This window comes from Monodon monoceros, unplaced genomic scaffold, assembly GCF_005190385.1.
Source record: "Monodon monoceros isolate NGI ecotype Baffin Bay Population unplaced genomic scaffold, NGI_Narwhal_1 Super_Scaffold_2, whole genome shotgun sequence".
Taxonomy (NCBI): Eukaryota; Metazoa; Chordata; class Mammalia; order Artiodactyla; family Monodontidae; genus Monodon; species Monodon monoceros.
Window position 1 is genome coordinate 99,237,467 of NW_021703776.1, and position 15,089 is coordinate 99,252,555.

General features: G+C 51.2%; 1 protein-coding gene and 1 long non-coding RNA gene across 2 annotated transcripts in view; both read right to left on the bottom strand.

Moving 5' to 3' along the window:
- Positions 1-4,015, bottom strand: part of SMARCD3 (SWI/SNF related, matrix associated, actin dependent regulator of chromatin, subfamily d, member 3) — a 32,789-nt gene extending 28,774 nt beyond the window's left edge. Inside the window, exons 1-2 of the mRNA XM_029233674.1 lie at positions 3,950-4,015; positions 2,325-2,465 (exon numbers count right to left, since the gene is read on the bottom strand). Of these exons, the coding sequence (XP_029089507.1) occupies positions 2,325-2,363 (39 nt within the window). The 5' untranslated portion in view covers positions 2,364-2,465; positions 3,950-4,015. The remainder of the gene's footprint in view (positions 1-2,324; positions 2,466-3,949) is intronic.
- A 5,976-nt stretch (positions 4,016-9,991) lies between these two features.
- Positions 9,992-15,089, bottom strand: part of LOC114901522 — a 32,653-nt gene continuing 27,555 nt past the window's right edge. Inside the window, exon 3 of the long non-coding RNA XR_003795186.1 lies at positions 9,992-14,715. This is a non-coding gene — a long non-coding RNA (uncharacterized LOC114901522). The remainder of the gene's footprint in view (positions 14,716-15,089) is intronic.

Genomic DNA, 15,089 nt, shown 5'->3' on the forward strand with positions numbered 1-15,089 from the left:
TCTGCGGCTCTGCGTCCTCCGGTGACACCTCCCCCTGGTGCCACCCCAGCTCATTACCTCTGCCACTTAACGCTCACTAACAACGAGCTCTCACTTGCAATCACACCGCAGGCACTCAGGGCGAAGACAGCCTCCAGCTGCTGCACGCCTGGCCCATGCCGCCCGCCCGTGCTGTCTAGACGCTAGCATGGGGCCTGTGAGCATCCAAATGACAGCACGTGCCCGAGCCACCGGGCGTCAAAGTCGGCTCCCCGCCTGCAACCCATGCGCGGAATGAAGGCCAAGTTTACGTCAACGTGACTCCAAAAGAAAATGCCAGAAACTTCCCCCAGCACCTCACCCCTCACCACCTTCATCACATGGGGAGGTCGGGGCTCCTGACTCCCCAGGAATCCTAGACTGAACCTCGTGATTGGGGCCACTCGGGGACCAGGTGTCACTACGAAGTACTCACTGCTCCCAGAGCCTCCCAACCCCCCAGTCTTCTCAAGCCTCCCCTCCCCCACCGCCCATCCCTTCAGGTAGATCATCCCCCTTGGGCAAGGACAGAAACAGCCCAGGGTACCCACCTACTGCTGCTGGGGAGCCCCTGAGGGCTTATCTCAGTGCACCCCAAATCAGCTGTGCTGATTTACAAGGATTCACTACGAAAGGGCCTGGCTCTGCTGTACCTCCCAGGGACCCGAGCTGCCTCCCCATCAGCCAGCCCCCCCACTCGACCTGGCTTCCACCTTCAGACACCCCAGAACTTTAGAGCTGCCCGGGAAGAATGTATCTAGTATACTAGCTCACACCTTTTCCCTAGGAGTCTGCATTTAAAAACCAACCCCACGAGCTAAGGAACACTTTTGCACTTAACCTAGGGCAGTGGTTAGGTTGTGGGCCAGTGGGTCGGACCTTCGTCTGGGGGCCCTGATGAACTGCACGTGTGTCCGTGGTGCCCAGCACCCGGTTATGGTCTCTCTGCCATCCAGTGCTTTTCCAGCTCTGGGCCAGCCAGGCTCCCCCTGCAGCCAGTGCCCTGCACCACTCCGCCCTGGGCCAACCGGCCAGAGGGGTGCGGGGTAGAGAGGCAGCAGGGCTGCCCTGGCCTTCAGAGTGGCCCAGGCAGGAAAGCAAGTTCCTCTGCCCCTTCTCAGGGAGGAGAAGCTGAGAAAAGCACTCTCATCCAGCCCACCCCCTGCCCCCGAGTCACCAGCCTACCCCACCTTCCTGTTCTCTGAAAGCCAACTTCAAATTGCCCCTACGAAGGGCTTTCCTGACGTCTCCCTTGTCAGAGCCCGGAGGCCTGAGTCATCCACTCTGGCACTTCCTGTGGGGTGGCCAAGTCTGCTCCCCATCCTGGACTGCCAGCCTGAGGGCGGGGACTGGGTCCCTCACACCTCCAGGGCCCTGAGAGCACCCCATATGTTGCCAGGTGACTCCCACCGCTGAGGTGGCCAAAGTGACGGGTGGGGCTGGACAGGCAGAGCTCAGACCAGACTGCAGGCTTCAGACCCAGCTCCAACCCCTCCCTCCCCACAGATGGATGGGGCTCTGGGGCAGGTGGCCTTTCACGTGGGGACTCAGCACTTCCTCCTGGACCAGGGGCACCCAACGTGGGACTAGCTAGGCTGTCCTCCTCTCACGCTGCCCAGAGGAGGCTCAGGAGGGTCCAACTGATGTACAATAGGCCTGAGAGTGCCTCTGAGCCAGTGCAGGGCTGGCTGCCCCGGAGGCCCTGAATCGGGATGCCACCAGCACCCCTCCTGACCCGAACAAAGCCCTGCCTGTGGCCTGGAAGCCTTTCAGGTGTTCGCCGTACGTGTTTGGGGGTAGGTTTCTGGAGCCCAAGTTGTGCCAGGGCTCAGCAGGTTCCTGTTCCTCCCGACTGGCAGAAAGCATGTGTGCACACGTGTGTGGGGGGTGTTGGGCACATGGGTGCACTCACTTACACATGAGGGCAAGGAGGTGTGTCTGGGGGTCTGGGGTTGGGGAGGAAGTGGAACAAGCCAGAGCACTAGACCATTTTCACAGGAACCAAAACCTTGGCTTCAGGCTCACCCGTCCCTGTCTGCAATGGCTTTGAGAGGCAGGGCCCAGGGACGGCGGGAGGTAAGGGCGCCCTAAGCAAGAGGGAAGGCGACGGTGGCGGTAGCCGGCAGCAGTGTCTGGGCAGAGGCTCCAGCTGTCACAGGGGATGAGAAGAGGCACCGCCACGGGTCCAGATGGGGGCAGAAGTGCCAAGAGGGGGCCATGGAGCGTGACCAGAGGCTGAGAGCCACCAGCTCTCAGTGGAGCCCCAGGGCTCCTGCTGCTGGGCTGGTGGGGGAAACAGCGCCTACCTGTGCCACGGCGGGTGGGTGCTGAAGGCCTGGAGTCATAGGTGGCTGTGTCCTGCAGTGGGGGAGTCATCCAGTGCCCCCTCGGTGCCCGGGCCCAGAGCCTACCGTGCCTGCAGCGCCAAGGGCCATTCTGAGGAGGATCTGAAAGGAGAGGGCAGTGGGAGGGGCGGGCCAGACCCCAAGCCCCAGAGGCAGACTCACAATGGGCCTGAGGATGCTGAGGGGCCTGTTGCATGGACCCACTCCCTGGCACGGTCTGAGGAAGGCAGGAGGTGTGCAGGAAGGGACGAGGGGGCAGGCGAGGGCCAGCCCGGCTGGGTGGCACGAGGAGGAGTGTGGGGTGGGAGCAGTGTGAGAGCAGGAAGCCGTCAGAGGTGGGTCCTGCAGGACACAGTCAGATGGACGAGAGCAGAGGATCCAGGCAGAGCTCAGGCCCTGGCGGGGCATGCAAACCTGGGGGCCTTGGCAATAGCTGGAGGAGGACCACCAGCCAGCTTGGGACCTGGACGACTTCTGGAGCTCAGGGACATCCCAAGGGAGTCTAGGGGTGGCCGGCAGGTAGAGCTGACCTGCTCTGTACTCTGCTCAGCTCACGTGGAACCCTCCCTGTGTGCACAGCCTGGTTTCACCCCCATGCAAGAGCAGGACGACTGTGGGCTGGGGTCAGAGCCCAACTTGTGAGCTGGAGCCCCTGGGCAGATGGTGGGGAGTGGGGGATGGGGGGGCAGCGCTGTACCTACGGGGGCGGGGCTTGAGAGCAGTTCAGGGTCACGTGTAGTTGGTGTTGGCCAGAGGGCCACTGTGAGAAGGTGAGGAGGAAGGGGAGGCAAGGAGAGGAGGAAGATGCCAGCAGGGGAGATGTTAGCAGCCCAGGGCTGGGAGGACGTGCCCTGCAGGAAGGTGGGAGACAGAGGGACAATCTGAAGGGAGCGAGGTGTCCAGGCAAGAGGATGCCAAGTGGAGACAGGGCAGGTGCCAGGCGGTGGGGAGGAGGGGAGGGGAAGGAGGGGAGGGGCCAGGCAGGGGGGAGGTGGGAGACGCAGGGGGGGGAGGCCAGGGAGGGGGGGAGGGGGGGAGGGAGAGGATGCCAGTCAGAGGGATGGGAAAGTGCTAGGCAGTGAGGAGGTGACAGGCGTGGGGAGGAGGGCAAATGCAGGGGAGGGAGGAGGGGAAGGTACCAGGTAGGGGGAGGAGGCAGAGATGCCAGGCAGGGGGGAGGAAGGGGAGAACCAGAGAGGAGGCGGGATGGGAGTTCGCCAGGCAGGGAAGAGGGGCAAGAAAGGGAGTGGGGGGAGGTGAGAGTCAGTAGTGGGGGGGGGGGATCAGGAAAGGAGAAGGGGAGGAAGAAGCCAGGCAGGGCGAAGGGGGTGCGAGGTAAGGGGAAGGTGCCAGGAAGGGGAGGAGGGGGTAGATGCCAGACGGGGTGGGGGGAGGGACGCCAGGCAGACGGGAGGAGAGGAGATACCAGGCAGGGGGGCGGAGGGATGCCAGGCAAGGGAAGGAGGGGTGATGCCAACAGAAGCAAGACGGGTACTGCCAAGCAGGGAAGGCCGGGCTGCCGGCGCGGCGCGGCGGCGCGGCGTCTCCTCCAAGGGCCTGGGGACCGCGCGGCGCGGGTCGCTCACCTGCTCCCCCGGGACCCTGGCCCGGAGCGCGGCTGCTCGCTCCCAGCTCGGCGCTCGGCTCGGCCCCGGCGCCTGCGCCGCCGCAGCCGTGAGCGGGGGAGGCGCAGGGAGCGTCTGCAAAGAGCGAGGAGCTTAATAATGAGTTAGGGATCAGAGCAGGCAGCATCGCCCCATCCATCCGAATATGTGATCGCCAGGCTAGGAGCACCGCGGCGCGCCCTTGCCGGGCCCACTGTGATCTGCAGTCTGTGCACAGATGTGCCTTCGGGTCTGTGGATGCACCTACGCGCCCGTGGATTCACATAGACCGTCAGAGCGTCTGATGTGACCGCAGGCGTTACCTACTCTAGGACCATACACACGCACACACAAACACACACACACACACCCTGTGGGGTGGGGAGGGGGCTTCGGTTCCACTCCAGGTTCAGGGACAGGCTCTGACCCATGCCCCCCACCCCATTATGCACTTGACACTCATAGTCTAATCTGGGTTCCTCCCAGCTTTACTCCTGTCTCTGCAGGGACTCTGGCGGCCAAGAGAAGCCCTTTCTGGACGTCCAGCTAGATAGGCCGCTCTGGTCGCCCCACGGGCTCTCTGTCTCTGTGAATCTGAGTACTCTGAATACCTCATATGAATGATATCATACAGTATTTGCCCTTATGTTACTGGCTGATTTCACTTAGTATAAAGTCCTCAAGGTTTATCCATGCTGTAGCATGGGTCAGAATTTCTTTCCTTCTAAGGCTGAAAACGATTCTGTTGCCTGCAACAGAGAAAGACAAACATCATATGATAACCACTTATATGTGGAATCTAAAAAAAATGGTACAAATGAACTTATTTACAAAACAGAAAGAGACTCACAGACATAGAAAACAAACACGGTTACCAAATGGGAGGGGGGAGGGATAAATTAGGAGTTTGGGATTAACACATACACACAGCTATAAACAAAACTCAATCATTCGTGAGTGAGACCTGGGGTTGTTCCCTGTACTGCTTGAACAGCAAGAATTTGGAAACGTCCGAAGGTTCATCAACAGGTGACATAGTAAACAACTCACGTGACCAGGGTAAACAGGTGACAAGATAAATACACCACTCAATGAATCTGTCAAAGAGCAGGGAGGGAATTCCCTGGCGGTCCAGTGGTTAGGATTCTGGGCTTTCATTGCTGAAGGGCCCGGGTTCGATCTCTGGTGGGGGAACTAAGATCCTACAGGCTGTGCAGTGTGGACAAAAACAAAAGACAAAACGAAACAAGGCAAAAAGACCAGTAGGGAAACCCTCTATGTACTGATAGAGAAGGATAGAGACGGATCTCAAAGATGAGACAAGAGAATGAAAGGAAAATGTGCAGAACACTGTGTAAAGCGTGCTGGTGTGTGTGTGTGTGTAAGTGCACGAACACACACACACACACACACACACACGCCTCTGGACAGATACAGGAGAAACTGGTCACAGCAGCTGCCTCTGGTGAGGGGCTGGAGGACGGAGGTGGAGGGACCTTACTTTCCACTGTGTTTTCTTTTGTGGCTTTTGAATTTAGAATACTTTACCCGTTCAAAAAATACGTTGAAGTTTACAAAAATCGTTTATATCATCTTTTAGACTTTCAATATTTTCTGAGCACCCACTATGTAAAATCAGACCACAAACCCATGAACCCATACGGGACCCTTTGTCTGTTCATCTCCCTCAGGCATTCTGCACTTCTTCCTGGATCTGGTATTACTGTGGGCCTGGCCCTGTACTAGGCTCTGTGGGGCAGGGATATGAGATGCCGCTGGACCAGGTGGGGGATTAATATAGGTAAATAGCTCACTACACCAGGTAGAAGGAAGGAGTCCAGTCACAGAGGCCAGCCCCAATGCTGGGGGGGGGTACGGCAAGTAGAACGGAGGGTGCCAGGGACTGTGGGGAAGCAGGAATGGGGAGTGAGTGTTAATGGGGACAGAATTTGTGTTGCTAGACGAAAACAGTTCTGTGGATGGATGGTGGTGATTAACGATGTGATCGTAGTTAATGCCACAGAACTGTACACTTAAAACCTGGTTAAGATGGTAAATTTTCTTTTATTTGTATTTTACCACGATTAAAAAAATTTTTTTAATGCTACTAGAAAGTAAGAAAGATGTGAGATTTCCCTGGTGGTCCAGTGGTTAAGACTCCACGCTTCCATTGCAGAGGGGCACGGGTTCAAGCCCTGGTCAGGGAACTAAGATCCCACATGCCGCGTGCCCCACCCCCCGCCAAAAAAAAGTAAGAAAGACGTGTTTCCTCACCCTCACCACGTGTCCAGCATTATATCAGGTGTTTGTTCTTGCCAACAGCCCTGCAGGACGGACATTATTATTTGCACTTACAGAAGATAAAACACGAAGTTCTGGGAGGTCAAGTGACACGTCCGAGGCCATGTAACTCACTCGTGGCAGAGCTGGGGTTCGAATCCATGACGGTTGGGCTTCTTCCCATGCCCCCTGCAGGCAACTCTGGGGAAGAGGGTGGGGAGTTCGTTCATGGAAGAGGCAGCCTTGGTGCTGAGTCTTTTTTTTTTTTTTTTAACATCTTTATTAGAGTATAATTGCTTTACAATGGTGTGTTAGCTTCTGCTGTATAACAAAGTGAATCAGCTATACGTATAGTATACATATATCCCCATATCCCCTCCCTCTTGCGTCTCCCTCCCACCCTCCCTATCCCACCCCTCTAGGTGGTCACAAAGCACAGAGCTGATCTCCCTGTGCTATGCGGCTGCTTCCCACTAGCTATCTATTTTACGTTTGGTAGTGTATATATGTCCATGCTGCCCTCTCACCTCGTCCCAGCTTACCCTCCCCACCCCGCCGGGTCTTCAAGTCCATTCTCTACAACTGCATCTTTAATCTCAGCCCTAAAAAGACACGAAATTGAGTTATTTGTAGTGAGGTGGATGGACCTAGAGTCTGTCATACAGAGTGAAGTAAGTCAGAAAGAGAAAAACAAATACCGTATATGCTAACACATACATATGGAATCTAAGAAAAATGGTTCTGATGGAGCTGAGTCTTGAGGAGCCGGGCACCGGCCTGGTGAACTGAAGGGGCAGGTGAAGGAGCCTGCCCGGTGCGGGGGTCCGGGGTGCTCGCCCAGGAGTCTGTGCTTTGTCCCAGGCTGGTGGGCACCAGCAAGGGGCTGCTGTACCTTCTGGAGTTCTGGGCTTTCCTTGGGGTTTTCAGGACTCGTCAGCCCCCTCCCTGCTTCATTATACCCCAAACATACCCACAGACCAGGACAGGGAAGGTACAAAGATTCCAGAAAATGCTCTAAGAGGTAATCAGATTTTTTCTGATTTAGTGCTTTACTTTTCTTTTCTTTCTTTTCGGTACGCGGGCCTCTCACTGTTGCGGCCTCTCCCGTTGCGGAGCACAGGCTCAGCGGCCATGGCTCACGGGCCCAGACGCTCCGCGGCATGTGGGATCTTCCCGGACCGGGGCACGAACCCGCGTCCCCTGCATCGGCAGGCGGGCTCTCAACCACTGCGCCACCAGGGAAGCCCAGTGCTTTTCTTTTCTTAAAGAGTCCTCCCTCAATTGTATAAACTTCAGACGCCACAAATACCTGGACGTGGTCCTGACTGAACCCATAGAGCGAACTGTGAGTTCTCTTCTTCTCCTGGGCAACTTTTGTTTTCTCTGGAGTTCATAATTAGCTTAAAAAATACTTTATTTTTTAGAGCAATTTTAGATTCACAGCAAAATGGAGTAGAAAGTTTCCCATATACCCCTGAGCCCCCCCACCCCAACACACGGCCTCCCCCGTCATCGACATCCCCCAGCAGAGGGTTACACTGGTAACTACTGATAAACATACACTGACACATCACAATCGCCCGAAGTCCATAGTTTACATGAGGGCTCGCTCTTGGTGTTGTACATTCTCTGGATTTGGATAAACGTACAAGGACACGTGTCCAGCATTATAGTGCCATCCAGAGTAGTTTCACTGCCTGAAATCCTCCGTGCTGTCTGTTCATCTTTCCCTCTCCTAACCCCGGGCCACCACTGATCTTTAACTGTTTCCATAGCTTTGCCTTTTTCAGAATGTCATATAGTTAGAGTCATACAGGATGTAGCTTTTTCAGATTGGCTTCTTTCACTTCGAAATGTGCACTTAAGGCTCCTCCTTCCATGTCTCCTTGTGGCTTGAGGGCTCATTTCTTTTTAGAATAATATTCCATTGTGTGGATGCACCACAATCATAATTACCTTTTTTATAAAAATGCCTGTTTGTTTGTTTGCTTAGTTTTCTACGTACTTATCGCATCAACCCCAAAGCTCTGCAGACTAACCAGACCTCTTCTCAGGGCATTCAGGCTCTATAGGCTTTTCTGGGGCCTTCTGACCTGTTCCACCTGGACTGGCTGCCCACAGCTGTCATCCTGGAATCTCCCTTCACGTTAATCTGGGGAATTCTCTTCACAGCTCTACTGTTCTTTCATTCATTCGACGAGTCGGTCGGTGTCGAGAGCTTACTGCATGCCTGGTGTTGTTCTGGGCACTAGGATACAGCAATGAATAAAATGAACTAAAAAGTTTCTTCCTGCTAGGAACTTGACTTCAAATGGGAAAGATAGACACCAAGTAAGAAAAATATGTGAGATGTTCATTCCAGGCATGCAAGGCTGCTTCAATGTTAAAACATCTATCGGGCTTCCCTGGTGGCGCAGTGGTTGGGAGTCTGCCTGCCGATGCAGGGGGCACAGGTTCGTGCCCTGGTCTGGGAGGATCCCACGTGCCGCGGAGCGGCTGGGCCCGTGAGCCATGGCCGCTGAGCCTGCGCGTCCGGAGCCTGTGCTCCGCAACGGGAGAGACCACAGCGGTGAGAGGCCCGCGTACTGCAAAAAAAAAAACAAAAACAAAACTACGAATGTTGGGACTTCCCTGTTGGTCCAGTGGGTAAGACTCTGCCCTCCCAATGCAGGGGGCCCGGGTTCGATCCCTGGTCGGGGAACTAGATCCCTCATGCATGCTGCAACTAAGAGTGCTCATGCCACAAATAAGAAGTCCGCGTGCTGCAACAAAGATCCCGCGTGTTGCGACTAAGACCCGGAGCAGCCAAAATAAATAACTAAATAAATATTTTTAAAAAACTCTATCAATGTAACCTACCATATTAACAAGCTAAAGAAGTAAAATCAAATGATCACATCAATCAATGCAGAGAAAGCATTTGACAGAATTCAACACCCATTCATCATGAGAACTCTCAGAAAAATTGGAATAGAGGGAACTTCCTCAACTTGATAAAGGGCATCTACAGAACACCTTGACCTAACACTACACTTAACTGTGAAAAACTGAATGCTTTTCCCCTAAGATCCAGAAAAAGGCAAAAATGTCCACTCTCGTTACTCTTATTCAACACATTGCTGGAAGTTCTAGCCAGAGTAACAAGGCAAAAAAAGGAAAGAAAAGACATAGAAATCTTAAAGAAGAAATAAAAGTATCCCTATTTGAAGATGACGTGACTGTCTACACAGAGAATCCCAATAAATCTTTAAAAAAAAGCCCACAAACAAACAAACCTCCTAGAACTAATAAGTGAGTTCTGCAAGGCCACAGATTATAAAAGGACACAAAAATCAATAGCATTTCTATGTACTAGCAATGACCATGTGGACACTGAAATTAAAAAAATATATACCATCTACAATTACTCAAAAGATGGAACTATTTAGTGTAAATGTAACATGTGCAGGATTTATATGCTGAAACTACCCAATGATGATGAAAGAAATCAAAGAAAACCGAAATAAATGGAGAGACATAGCATGTAGATGGTTTGGAAGATTTGACCTAGTAAAGACATCAGTTCTTTCAAAATTGATATTCAGGTTAACTCAATTCCTATCAAAATCCCAGCAAGAGTTTTTGTAGATAAAGAGAAGATTATTTTAAAATTTATATAAAAAGGCAAAGGAACTAGAGTACCTAACACATTTTTGAAAAAGAAGAATAAAGTGGAAGAATCACTCTCCCCCATGTTGAGGCTTATTCTATAGCTACAGTAATCAAGACAATGTGATATTGGCAGAGGGATAGATACGTAGATCAATAGAACAGAACAGAGAACCCAGAAATAAACTCACACAAATATGCTCAACTGATTTTTGACAGAAGTGCAAAAGCAATTCAATGGAGAAAAGATAACCTTTCACCAAATGGTGTGGGAACAACTGGACATCCAAAGATATAAAAATGAACTCCACTTAACTCTCACACCTTATACAGCATTAACTCAAAATGGATCACAGATTTAAATGTAAAAGATAAAACTATAAAACCCTTAGAAAAAATATCAGAGAAAATCTTTGGGATCTAGGGCAAGGTGAACAGTTCTTTGACTTGACACCAAATGCACCATCCATAAAAGGAAAAACTGATAAATATTTTTTAAAATTGCTCTTGAATGACTCTGCTAAGAAGATGACAATAAAAGCTAAAGGGTAGGAGAAAATATGTATAAAACACATATCAGACAAATGACTAGTATTTAGACTATACAAAGAATGCTTAAAACTCCATACAATCCAATCAGAAAATGAGCAAAAGACATGAACAGACATTTCACCAAAGAGGACATAAGGGTGGCGAATAAGCCCATAGAAGGCTGTTCACTGCCTCTAACCATTAGACTAGAAACTATCAGAATGGCTAAAATAAAAACTAGTGACAATACCTAATGCTAGTGAAGATGTAGAGAATCTGAACAACTCACCCATACATTACTGGTGGGAATGCAAACTGGTCCTCTGGAACACAGTTTGGCACTTTCTTATAAAACTAAACACTCACTTAACACAGTAATTGCACTCTTGGGCATTTGTCCCAGAGAAATGAAAACTTATGTTCACCTCAAAATCTGCCTATGAATGTTCATAGCAGCTTTATTCATAATAGCCCCAACTTGGAAGCCACCCAAGTGTCCTTTGGTAGGTGAATGGTGGGTTAAACAAACTTGCATATCCATACCATGGGCTCCCACTAAGCAATGAAAAGGAATAAGCTATTGATACATACAACTACACAGGTGACACTCAAAGTAAGCATGCTGAGTGAAAAAAGCTAGTTTCAGAATGTTACATACTGTGTGATTCCATTTATATAACATTCTTGAAATGACAAAATTATAGGGATGGAGAACAGATTAGTGGTTGCCAGGTGTTAAGGAGGGAGTGGGGATGGGAGGGAAGTGGGTGTGGCTATAAAGGGCAACTTGAGGAATTCTGTGGGGATGGGAATGGTCCTGTCTTCACTGCTATGCGAAGTTGGTAATGGCTCCCAGAGGTGGGTCCAAACCTAGTGCCCAGAACCTGTAAATGCTGCCTTCTTTGGAGAAAAGATCTTTGCAGATGTAATTAAATCAAGGATCTTGAGATCGGGAGATTATCCTGGATTATCCGTGTGGGCTTCAAATGTCATTACAAGTGTCCTTATAAGAGAGAGGCAGAAGGAGATTACACATGCGTGGGCACGCACGCACAGGAGAAGGTGATGTGAAGACAGAGGATTGGAAGGTGCAGCGGACCAGCCACCTGAAGCTGGAAAAAGCAAGGAGCAGATTCTCTCCTAGAGCCCCCGGAAGGGGAGACGGCGCTGCCTACACCTTGGTTTGGGACTTCTCGCCTGCAGAATTGTGAGAGAATAAATTTCTATTGCTTTAAGTCACCTAGTTGGTGGTAATTTTTACAGTAGCCATAGATGACCAACATATTCACTGTATATTATACAACAGTTTTGCAAGAGGTCACCACTGGGAGAAACTGAAGGATAAACAGGGCCTCTCTGTATTATTTCTTACAGCTGTATGTGAATTGACAATTATCCCCAAATAAAAAGTTCAATTTATAAAAACTAGGGAAGGGAGATGAAAAGTTCGCTATGGGAGCGGGGTCAGGAGGGAACACCCAGTGCAAAGGCCCTGGGTTTACGGGCCTGTGTATAGCTGGAAGCTCTGAGGTCAGAGAGATAATAGCCTATGTGTGGATGGGGGGCGGGGAGAAGGGACCACGCAGGGCTCTGTAGGCTATTTTGAGAGCCTTGCCTTTTACTGTGAATGAGATGGGAAAATGTTGGAGAGTTTGAGCGGGACAGACATGATCTGACTTACGTGGAACTGGACCAATACGGCTGCCATGCTGAGCAGTCACGGTAGGCGGCAAGGCAAGAGCGAGGACGCCAGATGGGAGGCTGTCCAATCACTCAGGTGATACAGAGACCGGATTTGAATAAAAGGTAGTAATAGAGATGGTGAGAAATAGTTGCATTCTGAGTATATTAGGAAAGCAGAGCCACTGGGATTTGCTCTCAGGTTGACCCTGGGTGTGGCAGTCCTGCAGGTTACAAGGACTGAGCCCGAGCCCCCCCCCCCCCCCCCCAGAGGACGGAGCTGCCGTGCACTCACGGCATGGAGCAAGTGCCGGGAGGAGCGTGTTTGAGAAGAGGTCGGGGCTCCATTCTGCACGTGATGCATGTGAGATGCTTGCTAGACATTCAAGAAGAGATGTCCAGTTGGCACTTGGATGTAGGCATCGGGCATTTAGGCTGGAAATGTACACGTAGCAGTCAATGTTTAGAAAGTATTAATGCCACAAGACTGGATGAGGGTCCCAAGAGAATGAACATGGTTAGGGAAGAGGTCCAAAGCCTGAGCCTTGGGGCAGTCCAGTGTTAAGGGGTCAGATAACAGGAGAAACCAAGAAAGGATGAGAAGGGTCCATCACAAATTAGGAGGAAAACCAGAAGAATGTAGCATCCTGGAAGGCAGTTTGAGGACGCATTCTAGGGAGAAGGCAGTGGTCACTGTGACAAATTTTGCCGATTGTCACTGAAGTGGAAGACCGAGCAGCGGCCACAGGCTATAGCGGCCACAGGCTATAGCCCTGAGGAGGCCGTTGGTGAACGTGATAGCAACAGCCTTGGTGGGTCCATGGGGCAAAGGGAAGAAGAGGAATTACAGACACAAGTACCCTTCAGAGAGGTTTTGCAGTGAAGCAGTAGCTGGAGGGAGAAATGGGGTGGAAAAGCTTTCTTTAAATTGGGAGAATTAAGAGCATGTTCGTAGCTGATAAGAAAGAGCCAGTGGAGGGACAAATGAATGATGCTGGGAGGGAGGGAACGATTTCTGGAACAACGTCCTTGTGTAGGTAAGAGGGGAGAGCACGGGTCATTCATCTACAGCAACAGTTTTCAACCTTGGATGGACGTTAAAGTCATCTGGGAGCACTTAAAGATCTCCAGCCCAGGCCACACCCCTAACCCATTAACTCGGGGTCTCTGGGATGACTTAGCAGAGAACAGGCAGGAGGGGAGAGTTTGGGGGCACAGAGGCTGGTGGGCGGGCAGAGTGATTGTGGAAGAAGCTCTCTTCTGACTGCTGCTGCTTCCTTGGTAAAACGGGAGCAAACTCACTACTGAGTGTGAGGACGGAGGAGATTTTGGAGGCTTGGGGTGAAGATCTGGGCGTGGGAAGATTGCAGTCATGTTAATGACGAGGTCTAGGGTAAGACTGTGGAAGCGAGTGGCTGAGGGAGGGCGGAGAATCAGGATCAGAGCGGGAGAGGAGTTTAAGAAACTGAGAGGCCAAGATTCTGGAAGTATCCTCTATGTGGATGGTCCGCGTATCAGGAATTAAGATGGGAGCAATGGTGGAGAGAGTGACAGCGAGCTAGAAGGATCCTCTCTGGACCCCAGACAGTGTAGGTGTGGGGCTGGGGGAGGGGCGGCTCTTCCTTCACCCCCTCCTTGCTATTCAGGCTTCAGCAAAATTGAAATTCCTGAAGATCCCAGATATTGTGTTGGAATTCCTGTTTCTTGTAACCTATATCATCCTCTTTCTTTAATTCCTTGTTTGGATGGTAGTTCTTCATAAGTTATTATTATTATTATTATTGCTAAGACTATTGCAGTAGTCCCCTTCCTGGTGTTCCTGCTTCTAGTCTTGTTTCATTCCACTTGCTCACTGACAAACCCCACGCCTTCTCCACATTTCCTCCAGAGTAACTTTCTGAACCACCAAATCTGACCTGGTCACTTCCTTGTTTAAAACCCTGCAATCACTCACTGTTCCTAACAACGCTATCACTTGCTGTGCCAGGCACTGCTCTTTAAGCTAATCCTCACAGTCACTCCAAAGGTGTGTGCTATCATTATCCTTATTTTATAGGGGACGAAACTGAGGTACAGAGAGGTTAGGTAGCTTGTCCCGTGCGTGTAAAACTGACATTATCACAGTACACAAAGCCTCTCATAACTGGTCGCCCTCTCCGTACAGCTTCCTTTCTTACCATTTCCTCCCACCTTAAACTTTTTGCTTCAGTAAAGCTGAATTACTTAAAGGTCCGAAGATCAGTCAGGCTCCCAGCAGGAAGTCTATGGCACAGAAAGAAGGTTTAATTGAAGAAAGTTAATGAAGGGCCTCTTTGCGCGATGTGGGCAGGGCTAAAGGAACCAATAATGATGACGCAGCATCCAGACACTAGCATTAGACGGAGACCAAGGGGGCAAGGAGAGGGGATGGCGCTGTCAGGACCACAAGGGGTCAAGGCTGTGGAAGAGGGTCTGTGCAGCAGGGACTGTAGGGACACGCAGCCACTGTCGAAACCATGATAAATCCCCTGACCTACCTCTGATGTCCTGCAGCGCTTCCACTGGCCACATCCAACTAGAAGCCGGAAGGTGAGGGAGTCCGGATGATGCAGTCTGTCAAGGTCAGCCTCCTGGGGCACACAGCAGGCAGGAGAAGGACAGAGAACGGATCAGGAGAGACTTTTTGTCCTTCGCTTAGAGGAATAAATCTTGTGGTCCCACCCAGGGGAAACACCAGGTCCCAACAGCCCCTGATCACAGTGAGGTGCTGTCAGTCAGTCATAATTCCAATAGGAATAGCGTTAGTGACCGACACTGCTCTGCACAGAAGGTAACAGGAAAAAAGGAAGAAAGAGAAAGCCCACTTGTTACTGGTCACAAGACCTTAGCTTCCTTCTTCCACTGCCCCATCTGTATTTCCCTTGCCTCTTGACAGGGGTGGCCCCCGTCTTCATTCCCATAAGATTCAACTTCTTAGTTGTCCTATCTTGCTTGAGTCACCAGT